The 14,373-nt window shown below is 51.4% G+C and overlaps 1 protein-coding gene across 2 annotated transcripts; it reads left to right on the top strand.

The window, feature by feature from the left end:
* Positions 1-2,741: 2,741 nt before the first annotated feature.
* TBXT (T-box transcription factor T) lies at positions 2,742-13,812 on the top strand. 2 transcript variants are annotated; one of them, XM_032166057.2, is made up of 9 exons: positions 2,742-3,064; positions 3,607-3,982; positions 4,509-4,773; positions 5,524-5,658; positions 6,498-6,559; positions 6,691-6,752; positions 8,861-9,034; positions 10,517-10,646; positions 12,884-13,812. In XM_032166057.2, the coding sequence occupies exons 1-9, from the start codon at positions 3,016-3,018 to the stop codon at positions 13,155-13,157; spliced, it is 1,527 nt and encodes a 508-aa protein (XP_032021948.1). In that variant the 5' UTR covers positions 2,742-3,015; the 3' UTR covers positions 13,158-13,812. The 2 variants fall into 2 exon arrangements, with proteins under 2 accessions (XP_032021948.1, XP_032021958.1); XM_032166067.3 differs by lacking the exon at positions 2,742-3,064 and having other exon boundaries at positions 3,523-3,982; positions 8,858-9,034.
* Positions 13,813-14,373: the final 561 nt, after the last annotated feature.

Raw genomic sequence — 14,373 nt, 5'->3', positions numbered from 1 at the left:
TTTTCAATGGTAAAGAGTCTAGAGAATTATGTTACACACCTTTGAAAGCAATAACAAAAGCCATTGGGTTTCTTTTAATGAGAGAGACAAATAAACCAATTGGTGGCAGAATTATTGGCCATGAAACACGGCTGTTATCTCTAATGTAGAACTTGTGACTGTTTGCATTCAGTCCGCTTAGTCAGTGTGGGAGAAGGAGCTCATGAGAAGAACAAAATGAAAAAAAGACAAGGAACACACCCCCAAATATGAACATTGCTTAGTCCTTGAGGTTAGCATTTATATACATAGAGAGAGATAAACATACAGCCAGCCCTCCGGAGCCACAGGTTCCATATCCGCGGTTGGTTGAATTGACAGAAAACATTCCAAACTCCCTTTCCCCAAGAATCAAAGAATAAAAATTATACAAATAAAAAACAATACAGTATAACTACTATTTGCATAGCGTTTACATTGTATTAGGTATTATAAGTAATCCAGAAGTGATTTATAGTTCATGGAGGAAGTCCATAGGTTATATGCAAATACCATGTCAAGGCACTAGGGCATCCCTGGATTCTGCCATCTTTGTAGGTCCTGGAACCAATCCCCACAGATACTGTGGGTGACTGTTCTACATATATATGAAGACAGATACATAGATAATATTTCTACAAGGAGTACATATATAATCAGAAAAGAAATTCATTTTTTTTCTTGCAGAAAGAAAGGGACTAGAGTGTGGGTAAGAGTCACGCCAGGCTGTCCTCCACCCCTCCCTTGAGCCTGTTACAGCTTCATTGTTGCCTGCTCCTAAAGATAAATGGCTTTTCTTTTCCAGAAGGGATTGGGCCCGGGAAAACTGCCTCTCTGGGAGTCGAGTGGGGTGTGTGTGTGTGTTTTCTTATAAACTGTTTCAAGCATGTTTTCGGTGGGACAGTTGCATCCTGAGGCCCAGCCATAAGGCTTTGTCTTGTTTTTCTCTGAATTGTGGGCTTCCCAAGGAGAGATAGACCCTGGGAGCGAAACAGCTGGCGGCGCCTCAGCCCCTCTTTCCTCCCAAGGAAGCGCATTGTTATTAACTGGGAATTCTTTATAGCCGGGCTGGAGGAAGTTTTTGGCTGTAAACTGTCATGCACTGCAGCCTTCGCTGAAAAGGCGGAGGGAGTGGGCCTGGTCCTGGGAACCGAGGAACAAAGATCAGAAAATCAGCCACAGAAAGGGGAGGAAAAATAAACGTTAGAAAGTGAAGACAGGTGACACTACACAAGTGCTGGCCAAAGTCGGTGACTTCCAACCTCTACCTCCTCCCACTTGGGTGGCTCAATTCCTGGGTCGTACTCTTCAATGCTTCAGACATTCTCTATGGAGAGTAGAAATTTTATTACGCATGTTAGAAACGGAATATTCTTTCCTGCTGAAGTTGTATTCTTATTTGGCCGTGCCCCTCCAGTTCGGAACAGTTTTAGAGCGATCTGTTAAACCCTCCAGTCTCCTTTGGCGCTTCCCGACTGTGGGAAAAGCGGCGACGCCGTCCGGGCGCAGGGGAGGGATCCGGCCTTCGGGACTCCTTTGCCCTGAAGCCGCAGGAGAGGTTTCGCTCTCGCGCCTGGGGTTCCGGGGCCCTCAACTGCCTGGGACCCACCCTCGCTCCTCCTTCACCTCCCCTCCACTTTTCCCTTTTATCCTATCCTCGGGAGGCCTTGGGCCAAAGCGATGAACTCTTAGACATTTTAATACCCGGAGTAAGGAGAGTGACACGCACCACGCTCTCCCCAAAAGCCCAGGGCCCGATGGGCCAGTGAAGGCTTGTCAGGAGGGTCCGGCGTCAGGAGCAAATGAGGTCCTTTTGGTGCCTCTTTCCAGAAGGAAACTTCCCCCCTCGGGTCAGCCCCCTGGGAATATCCATGCATCCCAGACATCAAAAGACACTGAGAAATGCCGACCCGGACAAGACGCCCCGGCTTCCTGACTCGTCGGCGTAAGTTGGAGAAGGGAGAGAAGGAGCCCTGTCCCCCACGGGCGGCAGGCACCCTTCCCCGGGACTGACTCCTGGGAGCCCTCCGCATACCGCGAGGCGGGTCGATCCCTCGAGTCCTGGGCGGGGATCCCTCCGGATTCCCCAGCAATTCCCGACCCCGGAGCAAGCCCGGCTGGGCGAGGGGCAGGGGGCAGGGGGCAGGGGAGACAGCGCGGGGCGCAGATACTATGTCCGCGGGAAAGCCCGCTTGCTAAGGCGCAAGACTCCTCTGAACCCGCTGCCCCACCCGATGCGCTGGCTTTCTCTAGAGGGGCTGGGGCTGGGGTGCCCGCTCAGGAGACCGGGAAACAGAGGCTGCTACCCCAGGCCCTCGTCCAGCGAATGGGCGAGGTGTGCAGAAGCGCAAAGCCAGGCCTTGGAAGGGGGAGCTTCTGCCTCCTTCCCCCTTCCTGGGCTCCCGTTTTAGGAGGAATGTAACTGTTTAAAGAGACCCCACTGAACTATTTCCTGCTCATTGTCACCTCTCCTTCGCTCTCCTCGCGGAAATTCTCACCGAAAGGTAATAAAACAACCGCTGCCGACACCGCTTGGCGCTGGGCCGGGCGGGGAAAACGCCCCGAGTCCCTCTAGCCGGGACCACCCCGCCAGCCCCGACCCTCTCCCACCTCCCGCGAAAGCAATGACACAGCAGAAACCAGGCACACGCCTGGCACACTCGATGCGCGCGCAGACCTCGGCATCAAGTCCTGTTTTTATGAGAGCGAGGAGGACACTTCCCAGAAGGGGTCGTTTTGCTTTTGCTTATTTCCGTCCATTTCCCTCTCTGCGCGCGGACCTTCCTTTTCCAGATGGTGAGAGCCGCGGGGACACCCGACGCCGGGGCGGGCTGATCCACGATCCTGGGTGTTCGTGACGCCGTCTGGGGCTCCGTGGGCGAGGGACGTGTGGGGACAGGTGCACCGGAAACTGCCAGACTGGAGAGTTGAGGCATCGGAGGCGCGAGAACAGCACTACTGCGGCGAGACGAGCGCGGCGCATCCAAGCCTGGCCAAATGCACTGGTCTCTGGGAGGGGAGGGAGGCGCGCGTGGAGGGGGGACAGGTGAGGCCGCGCGAACGTCCCAGGCTGGCGCGGCTGCGGGATCCGGGCGCGCTAGAAAAGCGAGCAGGACCCCGCGCGCGGGAATCAGGGAGCATAGCAGGCTGCCGGGCCGCCCCTCGCGGAAGTGCGGGCTGGGGCGGGCCGGGGCGTCCAGCTTACCTTCCTCCGGGGCTTGCCCCTCCGCTTTGATGGAGGTGCAAACATTTGGGGAAGGGCGGGGGTGTAGGGGCTGGGCCGGGGCTCGCAGGGCTGGGGCCCAGGATTTACATGAAACAGGCGTGCGGGAGCCCACTGTTGGCCCCCGGCCTCCCAGACCCGCCCGGCTGGGTCTGATATGGCCGCTCTCCGCCAATGGACGGCTGCTCGGCACTTCAAAGCGTGAGCGGCCCAATCCGCCGAGCCCCCCAGCGCTGCCGCCGCGGCTCTATTTATGGGGAGGGCGCTGAATTTCGGTCCCCAGAGACCTACACTAGTAGAGCCTTGGGGAGTTCAAGTGGAATAACTTCTCCCCACCCCTCTGCCCCCGTCCCCTCCCCCCCAAGTCTTGGTCCGCGCCCTCCTCCCGGGTCTGTGCCGGGACCCGGGAGCCGTCGCAGGTCTCGGTCCAAGGGGCCCCTTTTCTCGGAAGGGCGGCGGTCAAGAGCGGGGAAGGTGGATCTCAGGTAGCGAGTCTGGGCTTCGGGGACGGCGGGGAGGGGAGCCGGACGGGAGGATGAGCTCTCCCGGCACCGAGAGCGCGGGAAAGAGCCTGCAGTACCGAGTGGACCACCTGCTGAGCGCCGTGGAGAGCGAGCTGCAGGCTGGCAGCGAGAAGGGCGACCCCACCGAGCGCGAACTGCGCGTGGGCCTGGAGGAGAGCGAGCTGTGGCTGCGCTTCAAGGAGCTCACCAACGAGATGATCGTGACCAAGAACGGCAGGTGGGTGCGCGTCCGGAGCCCGCGCGCGCCGCGCTCTCCAGCGCCTGGGCAGCCTGGGGTCCTGGCAAGTTCCCGGAGGTCGAACCCTTTTTCTCCTGGAGGAGGGCTTTGTGTTTGTTCCCGCTCTGGTTAACTCCCTCGAGTGCATTTCCACAAGCCCCTCTTCTGGGGCTTTCTCCGCGGAAGCTTGGGGAGGAGGAACGCGCTCCCCGGGGTCCCGACCTCGGAGACATCCCGGGACCCGCGAGGCGCGCCCTGGTCCCCGCCTGTCCCCGCGGGATGTGGCCTCCAGCACTGAAACCCTTCGCCAGGTCCTCTCCTCCCCTGCCTCCCGAGGCCGTGGAGATGGTGAGGAGGCCTCCTGGACCTGGTGGGGCTCGGGGAAGGGGGAGCTTGGGCGTCACCCTCGGACGTTCCCCAGGGGGCTCCCCTGTGCCCCGAAATAACAGGCCTCTGTGCCCAGCTTCTGCCTCCGGCCTACCTGGTCAGTGTCGGGGTCTTCCTGCGCCCGCCCCGTGTTTTCCAGGAGGATGTTTCCGGTACTGAAGGTGAACGTGTCTGGCCTGGACCCCAACGCCATGTACTCCTTCCTGCTGGACTTCGTGGCGGCGGACAATCATCGCTGGAAGTACGTGAACGGGGAATGGGTGCCGGGGGGCAAGCCGGAGCCGCAGGCGCCCAGCTGCGTCTACATCCACCCGGACTCGCCCAACTTCGGGGCCCACTGGATGAAGGCTCCCGTCTCCTTCAGCAAAGTCAAGCTCACCAACAAGCTCAACGGAGGGGGCCAGGTAGGTGTGCGGAGGCTGCCAGGTCTGGGACCAGCGAGGAGGGGCCGCGCTGCGCCTTCTGCACGGGGGTTGTGGGAAGGGACGCTGCTTGAACGGGAGGCGAAGTCCGCCCTGGAGAAACTGCCACAGCCTTCTCTAATAAGGCCTTTAGCGCTGTTTATACTAAGCTGATAACATCCACGCATGGCGAACGGGGAGCGGGAGCACTCCCCTTTGAAGGTCTGGAGCTTTGGGGGAACTTCCGTGTCTAGCCCTAAACTCTCCTAGGGGTGGAAAAGATATCAGCCTTGATGGCAAAGTCGCATTTAAATTTAAACATGCTCCACAGTACTTACTGCGTGGAGTCGGAACAAACTTGCAAAATCGTGCTTTTCTAAAGAACATTCTTTAGTCGGGGATTGTTCCTGGCAGACCCCAGGTTAGGCAAACTGCAAACAAGCTCAGGCTTTTAAAAATGTCTATAGCCTTCCTGAAAGCCTTAGTACTTTATTCCACCAGGTGAAAGGATTTTGTGATGAGCATTCATTGCTTTTAATGGTGTGTAGCATCTCACATCCCTTTTCCAAACAAGCTGTGGGAATAGCACATAGAAACCGCGGAGAAGCCTCCCCTGTCGGGAACCCCACTTCCCTCAACAGCAGAGACACTTTCTTGGGATCCAGAGGACTTTCTGCATCCTGGAGAAATGGACGTTTTGCTGTTTTAACGCAGGCCTTTCAGTGCCACCAATCCTGTATCTGTCTCCCTCAGATCATGCTGAACTCCTTGCATAAGTATGAGCCTCGAATCCACATAGTGAGAGTTGGGGGTCCACAGCGCATGATCACCAGCCACTGCTTCCCTGAGACCCAGTTCATAGCGGTGACTGCTTATCAGAACGAGGAGGTGAGAAGCACAGAGGGGGATTGCTTTCCCGGTGTGCTGCGGTGTGGTGTGCTGCTCCGTGGAGATTCTGGAGGAGCGGGGAGACGCGCTAACCCGCACTGAGAGGAAGGCTTCTGGCCCTTTCAAATAATATTCCGGAACTTGAAATGGAAGCACAGGAGAGAACTGTTTAAAATAAGTCCCCATTCAAACATTTTCCCCTTGAATTCTCCATAAAAGTGTTTAAAACTAGAAATAACTTCTCAGTGCTCAAAATGAAAAGATCCAAAAAGCATTCAGGTTAAATGGTGTGAGAATTTCTTGAGAACAAGATGTGTGAGAGAGGGGCATGTCCTTCCTTGGAAGTCTTCCCCAAAGGGTGGGGGGCAACCCCTCAAATCTCTGCAGTGTGAAGACTCAACTAGATACAAGCTACTGCATAGGTGCCTGTAAATATGCCTAAGCCCAACCCCAAAGTACTGCAAATTGGAGATTAGTTGGATACATTGTTGGTGTTGACGTTGACCAAAAACCAGAACTTCCAGGTCTCTATTTCCTAAGCAGCCCCGGCTTGTGTTTTTAGCCATTTCTGATTTATACACACGGAACATTGTTAGTAGTAGGTTAAATTTATTGTGCATCCCACTCAGAACATTGACATTGAAAATTTGTCATAAGCGTGCTACTCTGTACAATTACTCAGCTATTTTCAGTTCCAAGTAGAAAATTATATGTGGAAAGAAATCTGATTATATTTGAATATTTAAAAGTGGTACTGGCATTTCTCAATTTCTTGGTGCCAAATTAACTCCCCTGGCTAATAGGGAATATGCTAGTAAATGCAATTTCTTGTTTTTCAGATCACAGCTCTTAAAATTAAGTACAATCCATTTGCAAAAGCTTTCCTTGATGCAAAGGAAAGGTGAGAGAATTCTAACTATAAATACCCTTGGGCAAAGAAGTATGCAGAAAGATGAAATATTGCTGCACATACTCTTTTCTGAATTTCCTTATTTTTGAAAATTCTATATACTTTTTGTTGTTTTTTGATAGAAGTGATCACAAAGAGATGATGGAGGAACCCGGAGACAGCCAGCAACCTGGGTACTCCCAATGTACGGTTTGTTGCACTCTGTCATGTCATTCTGCGTCATCGGGACTAGACTTGCTGAGAGCTGGGAAGTGGAGATGGAGAAGACAAGGGCATTTCTGGGTGTGCCTGGGATGTAAGATTGCCTTTTTGCCGTGCAAGGCTCTTGGCCCTGTGATGTTGAAGCTGTGTTGCCCATCTAACCTCTGCTCTAATCGGGGCTGTGGATACTCTCCTGGGTGCTTTTGTTTTGTTCTGAGGCAGCTGCTACCATGCCTGGGGTGGATCATTGAGACCTGGCTGGGTGTTTGAACTCTCCTGTATTAGGCAACAGGAGAATCTAGCTCATTACATCCTCTTTGAGGCTTTTGTTAATGGTTGAAGAGCCATCTTTCCAATGATGCTTAGGAACAAAATTTTTCCTTAGCCCTTTGGTTCTAGGAATGTCTCACTAGCTCCTGTGGCTCTGAGGATGAGAGAGTTGGATTTAAGTCTAGCTCCCTCTAGGAGTTCCAGGAGTCAGAGTGCAGGATGGAGGATTATATAGCAGCATCTGTTGGGAGAAATGCTCTGTCTCACCCTAGTCCGTCCTCTCCACCCAGAGAAGGGACTTGGAGATGTTAAACAATGAACGCAGTAGCGCTGGCTGGTCAAGAGGCTGGATGAATCAACAGGGCACACTCCTCCTTACACAGGGATTTTCTATTCTGTAGATTTTTCATCATTTCCTAGGCTGATTGAGCAACCAGAAGGGCAGTCACTTGAGTAGAGTAAGCCACTGCTCTGGCCAGGGCCGGCCGGGCAGCGAGGGCACGTCTGCACCCTTCCTTTCGGTGCTGCCTGGAGAATTGTTAGTAGTTTGGAAATGGAAGCCACAGTAGTTGTCCCACTAGGGGTTGCTTTTTCTCAATCAAAACAACAAAGCTTAAAGAGTGTAGAAGAGGACGGGCGCGGTGGCTCACGCCTGTAATCCCAGCACTTTGGGAGGCCAAGTTGGATGGATCATTCGAGGTCAGGGAGTTAGAGACCCGCATGGCCAATATGGTGAAACCCCATCTCTAATAAAAATACAAAAATTGTCAGGCATGGTGGTGGGCGACTGTAATCCCAGCTACTTGGGAGGCTGAGGCAGGAGAATCCCTTGAACCTGAGAGGCGGAGATTGCAATGAGCCAAGGTCACACCACTGCACTCCAGCCTGGGTGACAGAATGAAACTCCCAGTCTCAGAGGAGAAAAAAATGAGTGGAGAAGAAATTGTAGTTTTAGAGGAAGGAAGGGGAGTCTTGGAAGCACTTTCTGATTCTCCTGGGGAGAATGGGGGGAGCTTAAACCAGGAGAGTGAGCAGTAAAGGGGTCTACCCCCAGCTAGGAAGGCAGCTCCCAAGTCTCTGTGGGTGGCAGGAGGAGAAGGGGAGGGCACCCTTGTCTAAGCACCACCCCGCCTCTCTCAGGGTCTCTCACCTGCTCTCTGCCTGTGGTTACATTGTATTCATGCTCAGTGGAGGAAAGCTGACCTGCCTTGGGGAATAGTAGATCTCAAAGCAATCCAGAGGATTCTCAGGAGGAAACAGCTTAGGTTGCCTGAGGCCAGGCTCCTGGGTTTACTCAGGTACACACAGGATTGGAAGCCTTGGGTTACCTGTGGTAGTGAGTGTGGGGCTGATGGCCTCAGATGTCTGGTGAGGCAGACTGTGTCCTAAGTATGGGACACTCAGGGTGCTTCCTCCATCAGGGGCCCCTGAGGGGAAGGTGGGAAGTCCCTGGCCTGGGCTCTGCTCTCTGGAGTGACGGAGGGACAGTCCCTGGCCTGGGCTCTGCTCTCTGGAGTGACGGAGGGAGAGTCCCTGGCCTGGGCTCTGCTCTCTGGAGTGACGGAGGGAGAGTCCCTGGCCTGGGCTCTGCTCTCTGGAGTGACGGAGGGAGAGTCCCTGGCCTGGGCTCTGCTCTCTGGAGTGACGGAGGGACAGTCCCTGGCCTGGGCTCTGCTCTCTGGAGTGACGGAGGGACAGTCCCTGGCCTGGGCTCTGCTCTCTGGAGTGATGGAGGGAGAGTCCCTGGCCTGGGCTCTGCTCTCTGGAGTGATGGAGGGAGCACTAATGCAGGTTACTCAGCACTCTCTTTTCTCACAGCAGGGGGGTGGCTTCTTCCTGGTACCAGCACCCTGTGTCCACCTGCAAATCCTCATCCTCAGTTTGGAGGTGCCCTCTCCCTCCCCTCCACGCACGGCTGTGACAGGTACCCAGCCCTGAGGAGCCACCGGTCCTCACCCTACCCCAGCCCCTATGCTCATCGGAACAATTCTCCAAGTGAGTCCTAAGCCTCATTCTGCCAGGGGTTGGTGGGTGGCTGCAAGACCACTTTGGGAAAGGCATTCTGCAGGGGTCTAGAATCTAAAAAAAAAGAGACGGTTTTCTGGAACCCACACCCAAGCCCAGTTTTTTAGTAGCTCAAGAGAAGATCTTCGATTTATGTCTACGCCGCTGCCGCCGCTGGCGGAGCAACCATGGAGACCCAGATCAGAGGCTTGCATCCTTGCACGGGCCTTAGAGCTGGTGCTCCAGGTTTTGAAAATGACAGATTCCTGGGCCTCTCCACAGAGCCGTGGTCGATCCTTAGAAGGAGAGCCCAGGTTTGAGTGTTTTATGAACCTCTCTAAAGTGACAATGATGGAGCAGCCAGGCTCAAGAATTCCTGACTACACCAGTGATTCTCCAAATACGGTGCCCAGGCCAGAGCCTCAGCACCAGCCGAGAGTGGGCACGGTCTCAGGCCCCACTCCAGACTGACAGGCAGCAGCTCTCAGTGGGGCCCAGCAATGTGTGCTTTTTTTTTTTTTTTGAGACGGAGTCCCGCTCTGTCACCCATGCTCCAGTGCAGTGGCACGATCTGGGCTCACTGCAAGCTCCGCCTCTCGGGTTTACGCCATTCTCCTGCCTCAGCCTCCCAAGGAACTGGGACTACAGGCGCCCGCCACCACGCCCGGCTAATTTTTTTGTATTTTTAGTAGAGATGGGGTTTCACCGTGTTAGCCAGGATGGTCTCGATCTCCTGACCTCGTGATCCGCCCGCCTCGGCCTCCTAAAGTGCTGGGATTGCAGGCGTCAGCCACCGCGCCCGGCCAGTGTGCTTTAAAAAGCCCTCCAGGCCATTCCGATGCGTGCTCCAATATTAGGAACACTGGGATAGACCATAAAGATCCCCTGGCCTAATTCTCTCTATAACACTGTATATGTCTAGACTTAATTTTGTCTGGCTCCAAAAGAAGGAAAATAGCTAAAGAACACCATAAAACAATTAAGCAATTAAAGCTGATTTGAAATGAAAGGACCTTATTGGGTTAGGAAGTCGCTGGGACTTGTTCAACCAGAGGCTAGACTCCGAGGCAGGAAGATCTTATTTCTAATTTTGCCTGGAGTAATGGTTTCTATCGCCCATTCTTATGAAGTAATCACTGGAAAAAAGGCAGGGTAAAGTTATATTTATTTTTAAAGATAAGTAATTCCAGCCAGTGATTGTAAGATTCAGTGTCTACAGGGCATCTACTGATATGATGATAAGGGAAAAAGCTTGGGTTTACCAGGGTGTGTTTTCAAATACATACATTTGGCAATAAATCTTGCCCCTGATAACCACGTAAGTAGACGAACGGATTGTTTTCTACAGTTAATATCCCATGTACATTTTGTTTTCAGTGTTACGTAGCTTCAGTTATTGGTGATATTTCACTGTACTTTGTTGTTCTTGGAAGACACCATCTATAATTGCACTTTCTTACCTTCCCCCCTTAGCCTATTCTGACAACTCACCTGCATGTTTATCCATGCTGCAATCCCATGACAATTGGTCCAGCCTTGGAATGCCTGCCCATCCCAGCATGCTCCCCGTGAGCCACAATGCCAGCCCACCTACCAGCTCCAGGTAATGTATGTCCAGGACGTGGTGCAAAGCATCCTGGGAGCTCTGCCTGTGACTCATGCTGTTTCCATTCCTATGGGCCCTTAGTCCTTATTCTCCTCGGTCCCTGTGGGTGGTTGGGTCTTTATTTAGAATTCTTTATTATCCAGCTATGCCCAGGGATTGCAGGTGACATGACTGCCGAGTTCCTGTTTGCAGTCTGTTCGCTGGAAGGACTGGGCTCCTTTACAACCCAGGTGTGGAATGGGAGCTGCGCTATCCCATCCCTGAATGAAACCAGGGTCCCCATCCTGGTTCTGCCACTTACTGGTTCACGTGATGGACAGGTCTCTTAGCCTCTCTGAGCCTCAGTTTCCTCACATATAAAAGGAAGGTAGTAAAAAAAAACCCAGCCTCGGCCTGTCTCCTACAGGGTTGTTGGGGTCAGTAGGTAGAGCTTAAAGAGATCGTTTCGGAACCTTTTCCAACAAGAGCTAGTAAATTAAGGAAATGAATTTATTGGCTTTTCTATGGCTACAGGCCGGAAGTCTTTAATATATGTGCTAGGTAACTGGTAAACAATGATGATTATTTTGTTACCAACTTGCAAGTTATGCAGAGGGAAAAAGGCTTACAAATCAAGCAGGCTGGTAAATGTCTTACATTTCTTCATAGGATGAATATAAAAACCTAAAACACCAAAGCTAGAAGTCAACCCTCATTTTCCAGGGAGGAAGGAGGGCCAGAGATATTAAATGATTGGACCAGCTCGCAGCAGAGCGAGCCTGGAATTCAGTGATCTTGACCTCAAAGGCAGTGCACTTCATTTTCTAGAATACCAAAACATGCCTGCGATCTTAATCCTTGTCTAGAAAACCGTTCCTTGGTAATAAGAATTCAGTTGCCTGCAGTTAGAAACAGAGCAACGATGCGTAAACAAGTGAAGCTTTCACGGCCTCCAGAAGCTTCGCCCCGGAAGCCTGCACCCGATCAGATGACCCGCACACTGCGAGCTGCTGACAGAGGCCCCACCCAAGGGTCTCAGTGTGGCTCTAATTGGGCATCTTAGAACCTGAAGCTTTCATTTGTAAAATGGCGTAAAAATCTGCCTTGATTAACTGAGACTTGTTTAAAACAGTATGTTGATACCACAGAAGGTCTCATTATTCACTTATAGAAAGACACGGTTCTTTCCCAAAATAAAATCTTACCATAATTGAATACTATCCACTTCCATGTGCTTAGACTGGAGAATTCAATAGTCATTTTCACCTTCCTCATTTTATGCCTTGAGAAACACAGCCTATAAGTAGTCTCGGGCAAAGTGTAATGTGACACAGCTAGGTAAAGGCGGAACTGGGAATGGCTTCCTAGTCTGACTGCCAGGTGCTTTTCTTGCTGCCGGGCACCAGGCAAGCACACCTATGTACTGAACAGGACAAAGTGCAGGGAATTGTGTCTGTACTGGAGTTACTCTAAGGAATGTCTGCTGCTTAGTGTTTGAGGAAAGGCTGGTCTTCATCGTGAGATTACTGCAGTGGTGGGGGTGGGGTGTGCTAGATAAAAACGTGTACTTAAGCCCATCCTCAGTAACTTTTGATTGAGAATATCTGAAAAGTTTTATTCTGAATGAGAGTGCAAAACTACTGGTCTGAGTCTTTCTTTTCTGTTTTGTTTGTTTGACGGAGTTTCGCTCTTGTTGCCCAGACTGGAGTGCAATGGTGCAATCCCAGCTCACTGCAACATCTGCCTCCTGGGTTCAAGCGATTCTCCTGCCTCAGCCTCCCAAGTAGCTGGGATTACAGGCATGCCTCACCATGCCCAGTCAATTTTTTGTATTTAGTAGAGACGGGGTTTCACCGTGTTGGTCAGGCTGGTCTTGAACTCCTGACCTCAGGTGATCCACCTGCCTTGGCCTCCCAAAGTACTGGGATTACAGGCGTCACCCACTGCGGCTGGCCTGGTCTGAGTCTTTCGTAGTGAAACTTAACAGCACTCTTTCATGAGCTCTGAACATGTGAATAATCTTTCCAGTCATCTTCCTGATGATTTTGTTTCTTATTAATAGATACAACAATAACTTCTATACATCACAGAATGCGCTTGTGACTCCTTTAATAATTTGGAGAAAATGACCTGTTTGATAGAAAAAAACTGTCATATTACAGTCACTCCGAATGGGATTTCCGGTGTGTTTTTCCGCCCTTACCTGGCCTGCAGCCCCTGCCCAGGCCCTGCTCACTGGTGTCTTTCTGTTGCAGTCAGTACCCCAGCCTGTGGTCTGTGAGCAACGGCGCTGTCACCCCGGGCTCCCAGGCAGCAGCCGCATCCAACGGGCTGGGGGCCCAGTTCTTCCGGGGCTCCCCCGCGCACTACGCACCCCTCACCCATCCGGTCTCGGCGCCCTCTTCCTCGGGATCCCCACTGTACGAAGGGGCGGCCGCGGCCACAGACATCGTGGACAGCCAGTACGACGCTGCAGCTCAAGGCCGCCTCATAGCCTCATGGACACCTGTGTCGCCGCCTTCCATGTGAAGCAGCAAGGCCCAGGTCCCGAAAGATACAGTGACTTTTTGTCGTGGTAGCCAGTGGTGACTGGATTGACCTACTAGGTACCCAGTGGCAGTCTCGCGGGTTAAGGAAGGAAATGCAGCCTCAGTAACTTCCTTTTCAAAGCAGTGGAGGAGCACACGGCGCTGTACCCCAGAGCCCCAGCATCCCTTGCTCACACCTGCAGTAGCGGTGCTGTCCCAAGTGGCTTACAGATGAACCCACCTGTGGAGATGATGCAGTTGGCCCAACCTGATTGACAGTGAAAAAATGTTTGCCAGGGTCCAGAAACTTCTTTTGGTTTATTTCTCATACAGTGTATTGGCAACTTTGGCACACCAGAATTTGTAAACTCCACCGGTCCTACTTTAGTGAGATAAAAAGCACACTCTTAATCTTCCTTGTTGCTTTCAAGTAGTTAGAGTTGAGCTGTTAAGGACAGAATAAAATCATAGTTGAGGACAGCAGGTTTTAGTTGAATTAAAATTTGACTGCTCTGCCCGCTAGAATGTGTGTATTTTAAGCATATGTAGCTAATCTCTTGTGTTAAACTATAACTGTTTCATATTTTTCTTTTGACAAAGTAGCCAAAGACAATCAGCAGAAAGCATTTTCTGCAAAATAAACGCAATATGCAAAATGTGATTGGTCCAGTTATTAGTCAAGCCCCTCCTTTTGTGAGTATTTACTGTTTATTTTAGCTGGTGTAAAGACCTTATCCCCAAAAAGCATTTTAATCTATTAAGAACTTTAATATTGTATCTAATCAGTTGCAAAACTGGAAGTGAAATTTGCATAGACTTAATGCTAATTGCCACAGCAATTTAAAAGATGTTAAGGAATTTTTAAGAGATTTACTCAACATTGATTCATGGATGATGTGGATAAAGACAAAACCTAGAACATACTGATGTCATCAAGATGAATATGGGATGTACAGCCTATTCAAGCTAAAGTACTGTACATAAAATAAGCGGATAAAAAGTTATCATTTGTCAATGTAAAGTGTGGTTACCGTAGCACTTTGAACAAAATGGCATTTATAAATATCTTTCCCGCTGCTTTTTCTCAAAAGCAAAACACAACTGCAATGGCACTAGATTGGGACAATTTCTCCATCTAGTGGCAGAGTCCTTAATGTTGACCCTACTTCCAGCTTAGTATTCCAAACTTTGTATTCCTTGGTTTTCCTAGTACACCT

The sequence above is a fragment of the Hylobates moloch genome, unplaced genomic scaffold (genome assembly GCF_009828535.3).
Source record: "Hylobates moloch isolate HMO894 unplaced genomic scaffold, HMol_V3 SCAFFOLD_2, whole genome shotgun sequence".
Lineage (NCBI taxonomy): Eukaryota > Metazoa > Chordata > Mammalia > Primates > Hylobatidae > Hylobates > Hylobates moloch.
The sequence above is the reverse complement of the archived record's forward strand: the minus strand, read 5'-3'. Positions and strand labels throughout refer to the sequence as shown.

What these genes read in the sequence shown, in the direction of transcription:
- TBXT (XM_032166057.2), top strand. Translation starts at nt 3,016, where the DNA reads ATGCACTGGTCTCTGGGAGGGGAGGGAGGCGCGCGTGGAGGGGGGACA. An exon ending in CGCGCGTGGAGGGGGGACAG is followed by an intron (nt 3,065 to 3,606) that starts GTGAGGCCGCGC and finishes CTCCCCCCCAAG; the next exon opens with TCTTGGTCCGCGCCCTCCTC. An exon ending in CTGCTTATCAGAACGAGGAG is followed by an intron (nt 5,659 to 6,497) that starts GTGAGAAGCACA and finishes CTTGTTTTTCAG; the next exon opens with ATCACAGCTCTTAAAATTAA.